The 18286-nt window shown below is 39.3% G+C and overlaps 1 protein-coding gene across 2 annotated transcripts; it reads right to left on the reverse strand.

Moving 5' to 3' along the window:
• Window positions 1–2717: 2717 nt before the first annotated feature.
• Window positions 2718–17978, reverse strand: mmut (methylmalonyl CoA mutase). 2 transcript variants are annotated; one of them, XM_042391018.1, is made up of 13 exons: window positions 17874–17978; window positions 16601–17037; window positions 15440–15807; window positions 15165–15322; window positions 11559–11730; window positions 11209–11457; window positions 10949–11060; window positions 9169–9284; window positions 7697–7812; window positions 6426–6557; window positions 6185–6332; window positions 5862–6029; window positions 2718–3736 (listed from the first exon to the last, which is right to left on the reverse strand). In XM_042391018.1, exons 2-13 carry the CDS (start codon window positions 16995–16997, stop codon window positions 3608–3610), a joined length of 2265 nt encoding a protein of 754 aa, XP_042246952.1. In that variant the 5' UTR covers window positions 16998–17037; window positions 17874–17978; the 3' UTR covers window positions 2718–3607. The 2 variants fall into 2 exon arrangements, with proteins under 2 accessions (XP_042246952.1, XP_042246953.1); XM_042391019.1 differs by lacking the exon at window positions 17874–17978 and adding an exon at window positions 17591–17797.
• Window positions 17979–18286: the final 308 nt, after the last annotated feature.

The following is an 18286-nucleotide window of genomic DNA, read 5'->3' on the forward strand; positions in this document are numbered from 1 at the left end:
TGATAGATGCTTGGTTGTGTGATTATGTTGTGACACCTAATCATTTGCATGTGTTTGATGTTACTTTATAAGTGACAGCTGAATGTTTTTTAAGTCTGCCCCTAAAAATGTTTACAAAATTATTGGTCACCAACATAAATCTAATCTTGTGTCAGAGAAAGAGAAACATTTGCACCTTTTTGTATGTTTGCAACTCATATCAATTTTAGCAGCACTCTGCATGTTGTTTAGGATGAGGCTATTATACTAGCTATTATATTAAAAGGGGAAGATTGTCATTATTTTATATTCTTATTATAAACAAATCTAAGATGAAAACCAATAATTAATTTATTCTACTAACAAGCATTGTCAGTGCAGCCACTAGACTGGCCATATTCAAAAGGTATTGCTCTTTTATGTTGTGTATTTAAAGGAATATTTTAACAAAGTCTGAATCTGTCAAAAGTTAATAAAATCCACCAGAATTTCAGAAATAGTTTCCCAAAATGTCAGACTTTTCCTTGGAAAGTTTTAGAGCATGAGTTGAGCTTGACAGTTCATTTGTGATCTGGGAAACAGCAGTTGATAAAACAATCTCAACTCAAAGTTCACTTACTTGTTTGTTATGGAGCTCTTGACCGTATCACATGATCCTCATTAGCACATTGAGTTTGCTCTCTTGGAACTGTAGACTTAAAACTAAACATGGAACCAGAAGTCTTAGAGAAACATCCATGGCAACTGAACAAACTCAATGCACTAATGAGGACCGGGTGATATGGTTGAAAGCGCCAGAGCACGACTTTGAGTTGACCTTGAGCTGAGATTGTTTAGTCAACAACAACTTCTATGGCACAGAGGAATAAGCTACATCAAGTTTTGACTGCACAGACAGTACTTGTTAGCAGGATCAATTAATTGATTTTGGTTTCTCATGGGATTTGTTTGATTTTAATTTCATAATTAAAAGATCAAATAAAGCCTTATCGTTTAAATCCTTCATTTTGTAACTTTGTGAACACTCAGAGCTCTAAAAACAAAAAGCTTATTTAGAAATCAGTGTGTAACAGATTGTCATGTCAACAGGGTATAACGATAGAGTTGTTGAAATTTCACTGGAATTCCCCTGTGACAGTCTGTTGCCCGCAGTCACAGGATATTATTGTATGTAATTCAGCTTAAAAAAGGATTTCTGTCACGCTCCTGCTTAACGGATGACTGTTTTTGTCTTGCTTTACCCAGGGATTACTTTTCCTGATATACTGTCACCTGCAGTCTAGCAATTCCCTTTTTAAACTTTCCCTTTAAATGAGCTTGGCTGAGTGGCAAATACCGTTTTTGGATTTTGCAGTGTCATGTGAAGTTTTTTTTTTTTTTTTTTTTTAAATTGCAACTTGTTACTACTGTTGACAGTGTTGAATTATTTTCAAATTTTGTGAATGTTGCGCTATGAACCTTGTGTGCACAATTCATTGGTCATGTTTGAGAATAAACACCAATTGAATACAGTTAAGTAGCGGACAATGAATCCATCATGACAAGGTCGTTCCACTCAACCACACATTCGACCTTCTTCGCTATAGCAGTGTGTTCTGGCTGTGTTTACTGAGGAGAGTGTGAGGCTCATCCTGAATTCCAGTCAGACACAGCTGCAACTGCGGGATTTGTGTGCAGTCAACCCTGGAATAAGTTTCTGGAATGCTGACATTTAAGTCTCCATTTTCTTTAGAGCAAGAGCTCAACCGCAAATGATGTCAATGTCAGTCAGTCAGTCAGTCAGGGTAAATCCATCTAAAAAGTGTATAAAACGTCAGTGTGTAGATTTGCATAAAGTCCACATACTAAAATATCCAGTGTTACTATGAATATATTTATTCATAGACCCTTTTCACAGCAGACATTTTGACTTGTAACATTAATGATGGTTCAATTCCATTAATTGTCCCAGTAAGCCATGTCAGTGAGTGAGTATACACACTACTAGAGCCCTGGAACTGGCTCACCTAAATGTAACGCAGCTTTAATTAATGTTATTAATACCTACTGTGTTTTTCCTGCTTTGACAAGTCAAAATATCAGCTGTGAAAAGGGTCTATTCATCTGGAGGAACATGAATGATTGTTCTAAACTTTATGGCAATCAATAAACTAAAAATGTCAACCTCATGGTGGCGCAAGCGGAACAGTCACGTATCACCAAAGTCAGTAGGATTCATCCTCTGAGGAACATGAATAAAATGAAATTTTATGGCAACCTATCCAGCAGTCTGGACCAAAGTGGTGAACTGACAGACCAACAGCTGCTAGCATGGCTGAAAGAACAACTCCAACAGCACAAGAGGAGCTGCAGAATTAAATATAGTAAACTGGAACTGCTGCACTGAAAATGGGAGCGAGATGGATTCTGTGGAAGTAACATAATGTCCTAACGTCCTAATGTGTTTGATTTCAAGCCAGAGAACTAACCTGAACCAGAAATAAAAGTATATCCAGAGAATAATTGCTGTAAGAGTCATATTCTAAAAAGTACATATGTGCGGCTTCCATCAGGCAAATTAGTGCAATTATGTCAAAAAAAAATCATCCCTCCCAACTTTCATTAAGTTTCACCAGTTAGGTATGAAATATTACCACATAACACATGTTGATCTGACATTATCACGCTAATCTAAAATAAGACTGAATTCACTCTCAATCATTTTCAAAATCGCAGTTCACATAATGATTAGACTTGGGTCACATTTCCAAAGTTCACATACTTTATTTTAGAGCACAGAGTGTTTAATCTGATTCAGAATCACGTGTAGAAAAATACTATCTCCAACTTTTTCATACATTGCAATCACTGTTCTGTGGTTTTTATCTGCGGTTAACAAAAGTTAGTTAAATGTAACATGATGCAGGGAGGCAAGAGATCAAAACCACATAAGGCCAGTTTCAAGATAAAAATATCCACAAACATAAAGGCATGGTGTTGTTTTGATGTGAAATCCTATCTATCATCTCAATTGCATTGACACTAATTAGACCCTGCTAGCTAACTGCAAATGACACATTTTACAAAAAAGCATTATGGTTGACAGTGCTCTGCACTCATACTGTATTATGATAGTGAAGCAAATCCTAATTTGATTCAATGTAGTGTTATTTTTGTTTGTCACATATGGGTATGCTTTTAAGTCTAATCTATATCAAACATACTGAAGTCTTTCCTATTAAACTCTATCGTACTGATCAAAATGTTTCTTTCAGTTTTGAGTGATATTCAACAATGAGCAGAACAAAACACAATGTTTGTGATCTTGTTTTTGTCTCATGAGGTTACAGGGCTGAAAATGGCAATCTGTGTAGATTATGATAGTAATTAAAATCTAATTTAATATACAGAGAAAGCAAACTTAATACGACCACGGCACCCCAAAAGCTGTTCAATCATGTTGACTGCTGTACATGCTGTGAACTCACAGTGAGGAAACGACTTTTGTTTTTTTTTACAATCTTTTGCTACAAGTCAGACTGATTCTGAACACAGCAGAAGTAGTTCGGGATCCCACTTATGACTTCATTGTTGATAAAGCATGAATGGACAGTTCTTCCTGTTCTCAGTTAGTTCTTATCTCTTAAGTTCACATGGCCTGCCGGATGTTTTCCAGGCTCTTCTCAATGTTGTCGATAACCTCCACTGCAGCTTGTGGGATCCTGGTTCCTGGGCCGAAGACGGCGCACACGCCGCTGTCGTACAAGAACTCGTAGTCCTGCATACATAAAGAGGTGGAGCGAGGTTTAGATGAAGTGCAGCTAACGGGGAATTCAGATTTCATTATACAGAGACAGAAGAATGTGCAGAGTCCCTGTGTGATTCTGTTGTTAATTATGCTACAGATGGTTCAACTAGAAGTATAGTCCCTGTGTGATTCTGTTGTTAATTATGCAATAGATGATTCAACTAGAAGTATCCCCGAAAGGACTGCGGTGAAATTTGTTCTGCAGACGAACACAAATATTGACAGGATGACAGGATTGCAGGAGGCTGCTCTGCATGCAATCAAGGAAATGCTATAGCTACTGTGGTAATGATAATTATACGAAGCAGGGGACACTTAATCATGACGGATTGGTTCTTTGCCCACATGACATTTTATATTTGTTTTTGTGGGCTTTTCACGTAATGCTACATAATGTGTTTTCATGCTTCCAGTGCTGCGTGTTGTCATGCCGGAGGCAATGCAGGCTAAGCTCGCTCGGGAGAGCTGCAGGGGAATTGATTTCTGTCTCTGTAGACTGTTATTCAACAAGCCTTTGCTGCTTAAGTGCCTGCATCCTCCCCAGTGATGATAAAGGATTGCTGCACACTTTTTGAAATCAAATTTAATGCTTTTTTTTTTTTTTTTTTTTTTTTAAGACCTTGACAGAGAAAATTTAATAGCCTTTCCACAGCAAAACAAATGCACATTAGGGCTGAGCTTCATGTTTGAAATCAACTTGACAATATTAATAAGTGTATTTTTCTGGATATTTTTATATCTCCATATAACAATCATATATAAAATCTTAAAAAGTAATCAAATGAATGGCAAATGCAATGAACTGTGTCCCACAGTAATGATTTACATTGGATAAAACTACATTTTAGTTAAAAATTTTAATTACAATCTGCTTGGAATTGTTAATTTTGACAATACTGTGTAAAACATTAAGGCTGTTCTGGTCGTTCTCGCACACAGAGTCGGCTGTAGTTAATTCTCCCCATTACACATTACAGTATATCTACCTTTCATCCACTTTAACAGTCCATTAAATCTTTAAACACCAACTAAACGGTCACCAAATTAAACATCCGCTGCTCTCCTTCATCATCAGCAACTATCAGTAATAACAGAGGACTTTGTGTCTTCTCTGAAACCCTCGGGCCAACTGTCTTTAGCTGAGCATCATCTGTACTGTTTTGTTTACTTCTTTAATCCTGTTACCTCTGTGAGAGCACGTAATGGCCTGTGGAGAACCAATTGAACCAAAAGGAACAAAAAAAAGAAAGAGCTGGATTGAGTCAAGACCAAAGACCAAACCACATTTAAATAAGTGAGTCCTGTGGTGTGATATTTCTCCTGCAACTAGGCGTCACATTAAAAATCTAAGACCTACCATAATTAAAAAATAAGACTTTTTAAGACATTTATGACCTTAAATTCTAAAAATCTAATTTAAGAATTTTTTAAGGATCCGCAGGAACCCTGTGATGACTAAACAAGGACCACTATCGACATAAATCAAGGTCATTATAATTTACACATACCGCCGGAGTACCAGCTCAAGATGTGGACTGTTGTAATTATGACACTGGCAACTCGCACGGGCTTTTTCCGAGGCTCATTAGGAGATGAAATCCGCTGGTTCTGCTTCATTTATCGATAGAAAATGCAAATGTACTCTGCAATTATGACCTTTTCGTCGACTTTGGAAAACAAAAAGCCTAGCGTGAAACATTGGTTTGGCCAAATACAGAAAGAGCATCTATGAAGAGCACGCACAGAGTCATTAGTGCATGGTCTCTTAATTCAAGCATGCACAAATCTAATTGAGTGCGAGAGAAAGCGACGCTTATGCAAAGGCTTTGGCCACAGTGAGGTAAATAACAACAGCTGTTGACATTTAGTTTTCAATATAGACACAAAATCCCTACTTCCATTTATAAAATATAGTAATTTTGTCTTAGAAGATGCTGGATTTGGACTATGACATTAAGAAAGACAATGAAAGAGAAAAGCAAGATGGATGTTTATGAAGTGATGCTAAACAACAGGTTGACAGGAAGTTCTCGGATGAATGATCAAGTTTAGAGATTTAATAATCCATAATGATCTAATAAGCGTTAGAGGTTACCTGTGGTGGGATGACACCTCCACAGATGACCAGGATATCTGGCCTGTTGAGCTTCCGTAGTTCCTTGATGAGCTCTGGTACCAGGGTCTTATGTCCTGCGGCAAGCGTGCTGACTCCGACGCAGTGGACGTCTGCGTCGACCGCCTGCTGGGCGACCTCGAGGGGAGTCTGTCAACCGGAAGCCAGACATGGAGAAATAAATGCACAAATTTTATTTCACTGGCAGTTTATATGGATTGAATGAAAAGCGAAAGATGAGTTTGACACAAGCTGAAAAAGCTTTAATGTGAGGTGGCAGCTCCACTCAACCGTATGAAACTGACCTGAAACAGTGGTCCGATGTCCACATCAAAGCCCAGGTCAGCAAACCCAGTGGCGATGACTTTGGCACCTCTGTCATGGCCGTCCTGCCCCATCTTTGCCACCAGAAGTCGTGGGTTCCTGCCCTCGTGCTTCTTGAATTCTGCAACTCTGAGATTAAGAAAAAACGGTAGGAAAATAGGTTAAGCAATCTGTCTGTACATTACGACGCTCCGGATGCTGTTCACTTTTGTTATCTTCTACCTATTGTGGGCCAAGGTGATCTCTTCGTGCTCGCCGAACTCGCTGCGGTACGCTCCGCTCACCATCCTGGTGCTGGCCTTGTGTTCGCCAAACACTGCCTTCATGGCATCGGTTATTTCACCAACAGAACATCTGGAGAAAGGAGCAGAAACTGGCTTCCTCAATATGTTTTCACATTCCAGTGATAAATAATGCAAAGCAGAGCAATAACTTATTTTGATCTGACTCATTTTAAGACAGAGTGAATGCAGATTTCTTGCTTTTTCATTACCATCTTTCACATTTTATCATCTGTATGCTGTATGGTGGTGCCTTATCATTATATGTGTCTCATGGTAGAAAGATTTACTGTAGCAGCATTTTGCATGAGACCAATACCACAGAGATGGTAATAAAACAGCAATAATCAGTTCATTTTCAACACCATTTGTAAGTTAACTGCTGAAACGCAAATGACAGAGTTGTTTGTAGTTATTTGAAAGCGTACAGCGTATTATAGTGACATGCATTAAGGGTTTAATGGTAGTGGAATAGTACAGGATGTTTAAGACACGTGGGCCTCATATACAGGCCAGAAAGTGTGTTTCATATTGCTATATACACCAAATGAGGCTTCATGTATGTGCAAAGTTTAAAATTAACAGTTTCGATACAGTATATAAGGCACAAATCTGGCTTTGGCATTCTGGTAGCTCTAAAAAGACATTAGGAAACCTTGAATAAACCAATAAATAAAATAAAAATAAATAAAACCTTGAACAAAATCCAGATACAAATATAGACCTTAGCAAGAAAGGTGGTTTGACGGTTTACCTGTGAAATGCAATTCTTAACTAGAATTAAGTTAAATCTAATTTGTGAGGAAGTATCTGGCAAATCTTTGCCTTTCAAGATTTAGCGAGTGTGGCTTGAACTGCCGCATGACGGCCTCGGGCGTGGAGAAATATTGACCACAAACATATTTCTTCAAGTTCCCCACGAACAAGAGAGCTTTACAGAAAAATACCGCAATGATCATGTTACTGTACGGTGTGTGCGTGTGCGAAACAAGATTACATACTTCTTATAAAGAGGGACATTATTTCACACCAGTTATAAATTGTTACACTTCATAATAGCTCATCTGATACGCCTACTGTGTGCAACCTTTTCACTGGGTTTGTTGGATTACGAGAACATCTCAGTGAAGACAAAACTCAGTTGTGAACAATAAATGCAACACATCGTCAATACAACAGGTCAGTTGTATTGATTTGTGTGGGAGTTGTGACCTGGCTCGTGCAGCCTCCACAGCCAGGGCTAAGAGGTTTCCCTCCTTGGTTCGGGCGCACTCCTCGATGGCAGTCAAGCACTTCTTTGCTGCCTCTGGGTCACGACTCTCCCTCACCTACGACGGAGAAAGGAGATCTTTTATCTGCACCGCTTACAAGAGAGAGAATGAAAACATCCAAACTTAAAGCTTATAGACCTTTCCTACACCAGATAGTTTGACGTGTCATAGCAGGAGCTAAGCACAGGTGTTAGTATTATCATTAACAATGCCTCTGTTTCATTTTAGTCGCTGTCAGTTTGAATTTTCCAGTAACGCGTGCAGAGAGCCAGCCAGCCTGCACAATAACAGGACCCTGCTGCTGACACACCTGAATGGAATGCAGCAATTATTGCTAATTAAAGTTATTAGTTGCACCTGTGTTCCTCAAGTCTAAATGTCACTTTGGTCTATTTTTATACTGCTGGGTAGAAAGATATAATGCCAGAAGTTTTTTTGACCTCCCACTTTTCCAAGTTGCATGTTATATGTTAACTATTTTAGCAAAAATTCTCCATAAATACAATATTAAGAGAAAATGTATTATTAATTGGAGTAAAAAGTGTAAAACAGACATGTTAATTTCTGCAGGCAGTCATGACAATGTATGCATCACTCCATGAAAATCAGTTGTGACAATCCTCCTTTTAATTCTGGTCCTCTGATAAGCCCCCGATGTCCTAGAAACACTTGATTGACTTCCTCTTCTTATTGTCACAGGAATAAGAAAAGCTTGTCATCTTTCCTCGCCTCGAGCAAAACGCCTGGCGTACGGCGAGCCCGAGACGTTTGACTGGCGGATGACAGCAGGTACGGGAGCGTTCTCCTGTCAGTTTGCATAGAGTATGCTTGATAACAGCCCGCAGGGTCTCTTCACATTGTCACTGCAGGCATATATCTTACATATACAGAGAACGGTTGAGGAATGCAAAGTTGAGCGCTTAATCTTAAATAGCGCTTCTTAAAGGTTTGTGAAATTCGTCCATTATCTCATGAGACAGAGCAAAAACGTAAAGCCACGAGGGCGGCCCTTAAAATGAGCAATTGCAGATGTTGAATCAAGTATTTGCATTTAATACAAATAATAACTGACTTTTTTAGCATTTTACTAGTGAAGAAATTATATGATTTTTGGAATTACAAAATCTAATATACAGTATAAAAACGACATAATAAAAAAGTTTCTTTTTTTAGATCTCGTAATGTTTAGTTTTGTTATAAGAATGGATGCGGTTGGCCTCTTGCACGGTGGTTTAATGCACTTCATATGTAACTGTAGTAGTTTTCTGCTTCTTTTTCATGGCTTGAACTGAAGTGATATTTGTGGTATTCTTTGAAGCTTTCTGAGAACAAAAAAAACCCAACAAACAGTGCTATCTTTTACATTAGATACCACTGATATATCTAGGAGTCGAATTTCAAAGAAACACTGACCTTTTTCAGTTTTTCTATCTGTTTCTGACGTACAACAGTGTTATCTATGGCCAGCACCTCCACAGTCTCCTCCTTTTCCAGACGGTACTTGTTTACCCCGACGATGACCTCTGATCCTGAGAAAGAAGAAGAGACAAAAGTACAAAAGCACATGAATCGGCGAGGAAACTAGAAAAAGCTCCTTGCCGTTGTATGCCTGCAGTTTACATCCATGTTTGTCAAGACTCATATAATATTTGTAGTGAAGACTTTGATGGAATTCAATAAAAAGGTATTAAATGTATTTTTCTTGTATGTGTTCACATGCTTGGCCAATAAAGTTGTAGCCATGACGGTAAACGATGCTTCAGATGTGGATGTTGCTGCAAAGAAGCTACAAATTCTAAAACGTGGAGGCTTCACACACACATCTTCAACCGGACAGCACAGAAGACCAATACGATAAGCACAGTTTGATTTACTATTACAGTGTGGTGGTGTTATACTTAATTATCATAGAATTAATTCATTAATTATCAATTAGGATTTTTAAACTAGACTAAACCTAGACTAAAAAAAGGCCCCATCTCCATTTAACACAGTGGATGCTGAAAACCTCAATCTATACAAGTCTCAAAATGTACAATCTCATAATTTGACACCACTGTAGGAAAATGAACGTTATCTGAAAGTCCAACACAGTGCACCATAATCGAACGCCCACCTGAAGTAATAAAAAAAAAAACAGTCTACAGTGAAGATGCGCTATCGTGCTGAATCAGAAAGCCAATGAATATAAATGAGAGCAGGCATCAGGGGGACGACGGGGAAAAGCTTAGAAAGGTTGTGTTCCGCTCCATCGCCGTTGATTCTGGCACAACGGGACGTAAGTAAAAGTAAATTTCTAAAGAGACACAAAGGAGCCACCATTTAAACTCACAGATAACATCCTGACTTACACATTAACTAGCTCCCCTTACAACACGGAAAAACACACGCTCAGCTGGATTCATGCTGCGATGCGGCTCATGTGTGAAGGGCCGTCCGTCCTGCCCACCGCGTAAAGGCGGTAGGTAGGCTTGCTGTTGCACGCCACAAACTTTGCTCCGATCTTTGTGGTCAAGCAGCGTTAAATAAGCACATGCTTGGGTTAGGAGCACTTTCAAAAAGACACTTTCAAATTTAATTAAGGTGACTAAATCTATGTTAAATTCAAAATACAACACGCCTGAGCTCACGTGATCAAGGTTTGGGTCAGAAAGACAACAAGACCACTGGATGCTGAACAGAACTGAACTTTTTTTTTTTCTATTAAATACCAAGTTTGAAACTTTATTTAATCTTTATTTCAGAGAGTGATTTAATCTGGTTCCTTCAAGGACTCCTAACTCACTAAATCTTTCATAGCAAACAGCACTGACCTCTGCAGGATGAAAGTAAACTAAACTAGAGAGAATCTAAGACATACCAAGCAGTTTTAAAGGGCGGGCCATCGCTCTGCTCAAAGTAACATGAAGGCCAGTGCTATGTTACACCAATTTGAGGTAGGAAAAAAAAGGCATGTAGGATAAGTGAAACTCCCAAACAGTAATGGCAATAAAACGTTTAGTTACTCTTAAAAAAAGGCAATTGAAGAAGCAATAAAATGCAGAGATTCAGTTTATCCTGTGCAGAGCATTGAGGTCATTGCAGTAGTCTCCTGATGATATGGTAGTTAAAAATGTATGGTACCCAGAGGGAGAAGATTAACAGATTAAAGAATGACATTAAAAGGCAATAAGCAGCTGATATTATACTGTACTTGAGTCAATGCGGGCCTGTCTACGTGCAGCACATTCCTCAATGCGAAGTTTAGGAATTCCCTCTGCCACGGCTCTGGCCATGCCGCCCATCTCTTCGATCTCTGTGATGAACTGAACAGAGGAAAACACAGGTTGTTAAAAGAACATAAGTGTGACACAAGGAAGGAACCAGACCACACATGCTGCACATTTCCAATATTTCCTATTCATCTGATTTCAGTTCTGCTGAAAAGGTTAATTATCATTTGACACGACGAACCTTTAAGGCCGTGTTGTAGACGTCGTTTGTGAGAGACTCCATCATATGTGAGCCCCCCCAGGGATCGGCAACCTTAGGGATGCCTGACTCTTCTTGGATGATGATCTGGGTGTTCCTGGCGATGCGAGCGCTCTTCACCGTGGGCAAGCCCAGAGCTTCATCAAATGAGTTGGTGTGGAGCGACTGGGTTCCCCCGAACACAGCCGCCATGGCTTCAATCACGGTCCGGATCACATTGTTGTAAGGATCCTAGGAAAAGGAGCCGTATGGGAAAGTTTGAATTATTATACAAGTGTGATTTTGAAGTTTTGACAATTCTAACTTTATTTCAAACAGTAGCTGATATTTACTTGTTCTGTGAGAGACCAGCCTGACGTTTGACAGTGTGTGCGTAGGAGGAGAGACTTGGCGTTCTTGGGCTGGAAGTTCTCTTTAATGAGCGTGGCCCACAACCTCCTGGCTGCCCTCAGCTTGGCTATTTCCATGTAGAAATTCATCCCAATACCCCAGAAGAATGACAACCTGACAGCACACAAAAAACAAGGTCAAAAGACAGAAATATAATAATCAAAATGTACTGAAAATTAGATGGCAATTCTGCACACAAAAATAGAAATCAGTGTTTTGCATCAGATCTATGCATTAATCTTTATGTTTTATATCAATGCCAGTAACATAATAACAGACTTCAGCCAGTGATGTCTATGGCTATGAAACGGGTGCTATGACCTTATTAGCAGAGACAAGCATTAAACCTCACACAGGCTTTTTGACCTCTGCAATTTTATAACAAAATGCCAAACTGACAAAAATCCATGTCACAAAAAGAACTACTGCTCTAATTAGTTTCATGCTCCATAATGGTTGGGAGCACAGTGGCTTTTCTGCTCTTTCTGCCCTTTCCACCTGTCAGCGTCCACGTGGACCGCATTGAGAATTTGGCACGTGGGTGCAAAATTATATGAGCTGAAACAGGACGACAGACCACGGAGATTGATTGTCCAACCGCCTGAACTACCTCAGTGTGACATTTGGGTACTAGGCATCAATCTTGAATTAGGCCTTTAATAAAGGCTCTCTTCACACAGCTGACCAACGTTATTATTCTTTGAGTAGCCAAGACAGAATTAATCATGATGATTTTATCGTTTTTTTTTACCATAAGAATGTTTTTACAACGTATCAAACAGAACAATCACTGTGTCCCAAATACATACTGTTTCTATACAGTTTATATTACATAGTTATGGTCTTTTAATACTGTCAACATTCTTAAAGATATATACAGATTCTCTGCTTTGAATAATAATTTGTGTCTAATATGGTTTTTCCACAAAAATGTTCAATGATTGTGATTAAAATGTCATCTACAACTTCTCCCTCATTGAAAAAGACTGAATCTATAAATATGCAAATATTTTTTATTTCTAAAATTTAACCGCTGGATACAAGATGTCTTCTCACTTCAGCATAAAGTCTTCAACTTTCATCACATCACACTTGTTTAAGTTTCACACTGGATCACCATTGGCTCCAGAGTACTTGTAATGTCACAACCATGCTCATAAATACACACCTCCAACTGAGATTTAAGGTGAGCACAAAAAAACCTTTCCTCCTTCAGCACATAAATGTGAAAACAGCTTTCTAGTGTCAAACTGTGCACGTACATCATTCTGCACAGTGAAGCTCAAACATCACAGTGAAGTAACGATAAGCCAAACACATTTTTGAGTGGAGGGGGGACTTTCACCAATTAACACTAACTGTGATATTATACAATGTCACTGCTAATTTAACTCCCCAGGGAGACAGTAAAATGTGTTTATTAAGATTTAGATTTGTATTTTTCTAGAGCTTTCTTAAAGGTGTCTCACCACAACCTGCAATTTATTTAAATTTTCTCCACTTGTGAGCAGCTCCTCCATTTCCTTTGTATTGCATTGTGGGAGAACAGTGTACTCAAACAGTGTACTTTTCCAGTGTGAACACACTACAAAACCTGCTTAGAATTATAAATAGAATAAAGTAGGTTGTATAGATTTAGGACACAACTAATAAATACTGACAATCGGTAAGGACAACTGATTTTCTCTTGTAAAGTAATCATACAAAGTTTCCACCTCTACCCCTTTATTGCACTACAGCCACACGACAGTACACTAAAATCCTACTTCCAGAGCTTTAAAAAGTCAAATGTCAACATTAATATCCAGACAGTACTGTACGTGTGAGCTGGTTATGAGTCTAGGAAAAATATGAACTATCAGCTATCAGCTAAAATGCTGAACTATCAGAGATAATAACTCTGGGTGGAAAACCTTCGATTTCACATAAACATATTGATTTAGTGTGTTTGTGTTTGTAAAGCCCATCTCTGAAGTCATTATGTGATGAAGGATCAAGCTAGACCGGGCCCTGAGGATGTTTCTGAGGATTGTATGCATATGTATTTCTGCAATTATCAACAGGACTTGGACAGAGGACAGGGTTCGTGAAGTGGCTCAGTTGTGCTGTTGACTGAAAAGACCATCTGTTATCTACAGTAACTACATTATAGATCACTTAGTTTGCACCGGAAAAGTAATCCTATGGAGCAACAGGCGGACTGAGCCAAAGAGATTAACAGATGTCAACATGTCCGATATTTTATTCTTTCTACAATCTTTTAGATAGCATTGTTTTTGCTGTGCTCAACGGGTGGTGTAAATTACTCTAGAGGGTGCTTGTTTTGTACAGCAGCCTTTCCATCTGGCTTCAATTGCATTTTAGTCAGCTGTCACTCTGCGAGTCCCGTCTGCTGCTTCGACAAATTAAGTGGAAAGTATTTGTTTGGCAGTTAAATGCGGTTGTCATACTTATTATGCGTTAGTCAATCGTGCACAGTGTCAGTGGAATATTAATAGCAGACAGACATCATGCGTAGCACCGCTGTGGCTCCACATGACAAACACTCAACCGGGTGGTTATCTGCGCCAGTTCCCGCTTTCGAACATGAGAACGAGGTCTCATAATTCGGGTGATTAGCAGCTTGTCTGTCTCATATATACGTTTTGAAGCAGAGCAGAAGCTGAACTGGAGATTTTTGCATGAGACGGCAAGCACAGGAAACTTTCTGAGGAAAATTCAGTGCTTTCTGTGGGTATTTCCACAGTGTACGGAGCCAAATCACACAGCAACAAACCAACAAAATCATACTGTTCGTTTGTTGCTGTTTCACAGAGACTTTCCCCTCCCAAGGATCAATTAACTGTTTATACTCATGTCTTATCTGATGATCTACATATTTAAAACTAGGACCTATTATCAGTCTATTCATTTTAACTTAATGATGTATGTACGCCAACGCAACATTTATCATGTACTTCTATCGCTTGTTTCTTATACAATATATTAAGCAATTATTAGTGCACAGCCATTGATACAAAAAATCCACAGAAAGATGTAAGAAAGTGTTTTTTCACACCTAGATGTTCCAAATCATAAACCACATTGATTTCACATGATTTCACATTGAAGAAAAGCTTCAGTGAAAACCAACATGCAATGAGAAATATCACTTCTACAGTGTCTAGGAGGCAAAAATGGTAATGAAAAAAAAGACTGATATAGGCGACACTTATTATCTTCATGCATACTGGCAGTGAAACTACAGGTCTTGTGTGTGATCTGCCAAGATGCAGGACCAACAGACTTAAGAACTCATTTGTCCCTGCTGCCATTGGCCTTTTAAATAACTCATGTGATTTTTATAGTTTTTGTATTTATTGTCTATTTATTATCGTTGTTGTCTGATTGTTATGCGGTTACTGCTGGCTGTACAACAAATTGCCCCTCGGGTGTGGAAATTTCAAATGCAATATTTAAAAAGAAATTATCCAGCCATAGCTGCGAGCTACAGATATGCAAATCAAAATAATTGCCTCCACACTAAGCGCCATCTTAATATTTTGTACCTTGGGGCAAATTCATCAATGGTTAAGCCTGCTTTCAGACCAGTGCGGCAGTACTCCAGGCCATTAGCGATGGTGTAGGCCACTTCCAGGATGGCATCAGCTCCAGCCTCCTGAAGATGGTAGCCACTGATGGATATGGAGTTGAACTTGGGCATGTTCTGTGAACATCAGTCAAATCGGTCAAACTCAAAGTATGATAAGTATTACATTCGCACCATGATATACAGTAAGAGCCATTCAAGCTAACGGCAAAATAACATTTAAGTGGTAAATACCTTGGAGGTATAGGCGAATATGTCTGCGATGGCGTGCATCGAAGGTTCTGGGGGGAAAATATACGTGTTGCGCACCATAAACTCCTTCAAAATATCGTTTTGAATCGTGCCTGTTAGTTTGGCTTTGGAGACACCCTGCTCCTCTCCAGTCACAATAAACATCGCCAACACAGGGATAACTGCTCCGTTCATTGTCATCGAAACAGACATTCTCTCCAGCGGGATTCCATCAAAAAGCATCTTCATGTCCTCGACTGTGTCTATGGCGACTCCAGCCATGCCGACATCTCCGTGAACTCGGGGGTTGTCTGAGTCATAACCACGGTGCGTAGGGAGGTCAAAAGCAACGGAAAGACCCTGCTGTCCAGCTGGGATGAAAGAGTGAGAGAAGTAGTGGGTTAGAGATGGGAAAAAGGAGGTAAAGAAAGAATAGGTGAGTCATAGACCGAAGCTCAGAGAGAAAACATTACTGAAAACATTCACAGACATTTCTGCAGAGCATAAGGCTCACAGGTTCAGTCCTTTACACAGTGAATGGTAAACTTTGACAACAGAAGATGGCCTTTAACCCTTTGTTATTGGAGGAAGCCAACATCTTAATTACTAATTAGGGTGTAAACAAAGTATCCTTGTTTCCAATTCCTACATCTGAATTACTGCCTTTATCTCAGATTGTTTCAGCAATTCAAATAGAGTAATATTGTGAATATCAGAATATAAAGATGTATATAGTCCTTGCATATTTTTGATCAATGTTTTTAGATATTCTATGTAATCCAAAGTGTAGTGTCTAGTATAGTAGTTTTACTGACCTGTGAAGTGTACTATTTACTACTACATTCTATGACTGCCTTAACTATCAGGTCCAATGTAGGTGTAACAGGCAAAACACACTTAGTTTATGTGGGTTCAGATGTGTTACAGAAACATGCTGTCTAAAAGTATGTGTTGAAAATAAAAAACAGAGTTCTGGTATTATGGGAGAGGACAATATGAATGAACAAGAGATTTGAAATAATGCAGAAAACATTCAGAGTAAAGTCTTCCACATGGCCATGTATTATTTTAAGTTCATTTTAAAGATGGGTTTTCACTCAGGTTTGAATCTGTGGTGTTTCAGCTGAAAATGGAAGCATTCACAACAACAAAATTATAAGCTACCTTTAATGTTATCCTTGTAGAACTTGTTGCTCTCCTCAACAGTACTAAAGCCGGCATACTGTCTGATTGTCCAGGGTCTGAAGGTGTACATGGTAGGATAGGGCCCTCTAGTGTAAGGAAACACTCCTGGCAATTCATCTGCATTGTTGACTGAGTCTGCTTGGGTGTACACAGGCTTGATGCTGATGCCCTCAGGCGTGTGCCATATCAGATCTTCCGGGTTCTTTCCCTTCAGCTGTTTCTTAGCCAGGCCGGCCCATTCTGCATGCAGTTCAGCCTGGTCCTGACACGGTGTGGCGGTGTGGATCAGAGAGCGGTGTGTGTGTGCTGAGGAGACAGAAGCTCTAACCAGGTGGCGGGCAGCCATCGATGCACATGCTCTGTGTGCAGTCAGCATGGTTACTGTTGGCTCAATCACACACACATGGATGGATCACCTGTTGAAGGCAAAGGAGGAGCATATACGAAGTGGTCAAATACTGTATGGAATGAGTTGGTGATGCCTGCACACATGGACCAAACACTAATGCATCCCATTTCCTCTTTTATGGAGATTAGGTTACAGCCTTTCAAAAAACATTAGATTAGAGATAAAGAAGCTACTTCAGATCTGACAATTTCTAAATTATTGATTATTAAGTCGGCATGGATATCATCCACCGAAGCAGCATTTTAGTGAGAAATTAACCAGTAGTTGATGTAGTTCCCTGCTGGTTTATTTATTTTCGTGCAAGATTAACAACCAAAGAAGCACATAACTTTATACAGGATTTCAGAGAGCCAACAAGGAACAATTTTAGCTGACGTCATGCAGGTAATGAGTAGCTTGGTTGACGTTGACAGTGCAGAGCAGACAATGCAGCTTAATATTGCTTCAGTCAATCAGGAAATAAATACAGGAATTGGCGTATTTTCGCTTGACAGCTAACATCGCTGTAATTCGACAGTGAAAACGTCAAACTAACCAACCAATAGGTTACGGTGACTTACACTTGCCGTCCTCTCTAGAGGTCGTAAAGACATTGAATGACTAAATACATACGGTCGGACTATGGAGACTTGTTTAAATGAAGAGTAAAAAGGCCAAACGTCCATGTTTATGTTGAAATAACGCAAAGTAAGCTACAGTTCGCAGCTGCGCACTTGATAGCTAACCGTGGCTCTCTTGCTAGCATAGCTTAGCTTAGACGTTTTCTGTCGTTTAGGGAACAAAGTAGAGGCTCCGCTGTATTTCATAGCTTTATTTCTAAATATTTTAGGATAATTTTCTGACCTTGTCTTCTGTTGTGCTCTTTCGAGGTGGCGGAAGGCGTGTGCTCGTCTGTCCAATGAAGTTTCATAACATTGTCCGTCAGCCAATCACGTGCCACAGTCAACGGTTGAACTTTGACCTACTACACCGGAACTAAATAGTACAGTCAAGATTGTTGCATTTCGTAGAGATAAGCAATACCGGCGTTGTTATTGCATTCTACAACTTGTTATTTAATATTACATCATATTAGCGAAGTTAGTCCATAAAGTTCACTTTGTAGGGTGAATACATAATCTTATGGTCACTGCTTATAATACAATTTCCGTTACTAGTAATATGAGTAATTTAGACTCAGCCACAGTTCATTAGATTGGTGTGCATTTGTATAAAATGTGCCATTGGGAGGCGATGTTGCAGCACAAGCGCCCCCC

The sequence above is a fragment of the Thunnus maccoyii genome, chromosome 17 (assembly GCF_910596095.1).
Source record: "Thunnus maccoyii chromosome 17, fThuMac1.1, whole genome shotgun sequence".
NCBI classification, from domain to species: Eukaryota; Metazoa; Chordata; class Actinopteri; order Scombriformes; family Scombridae; genus Thunnus; species Thunnus maccoyii.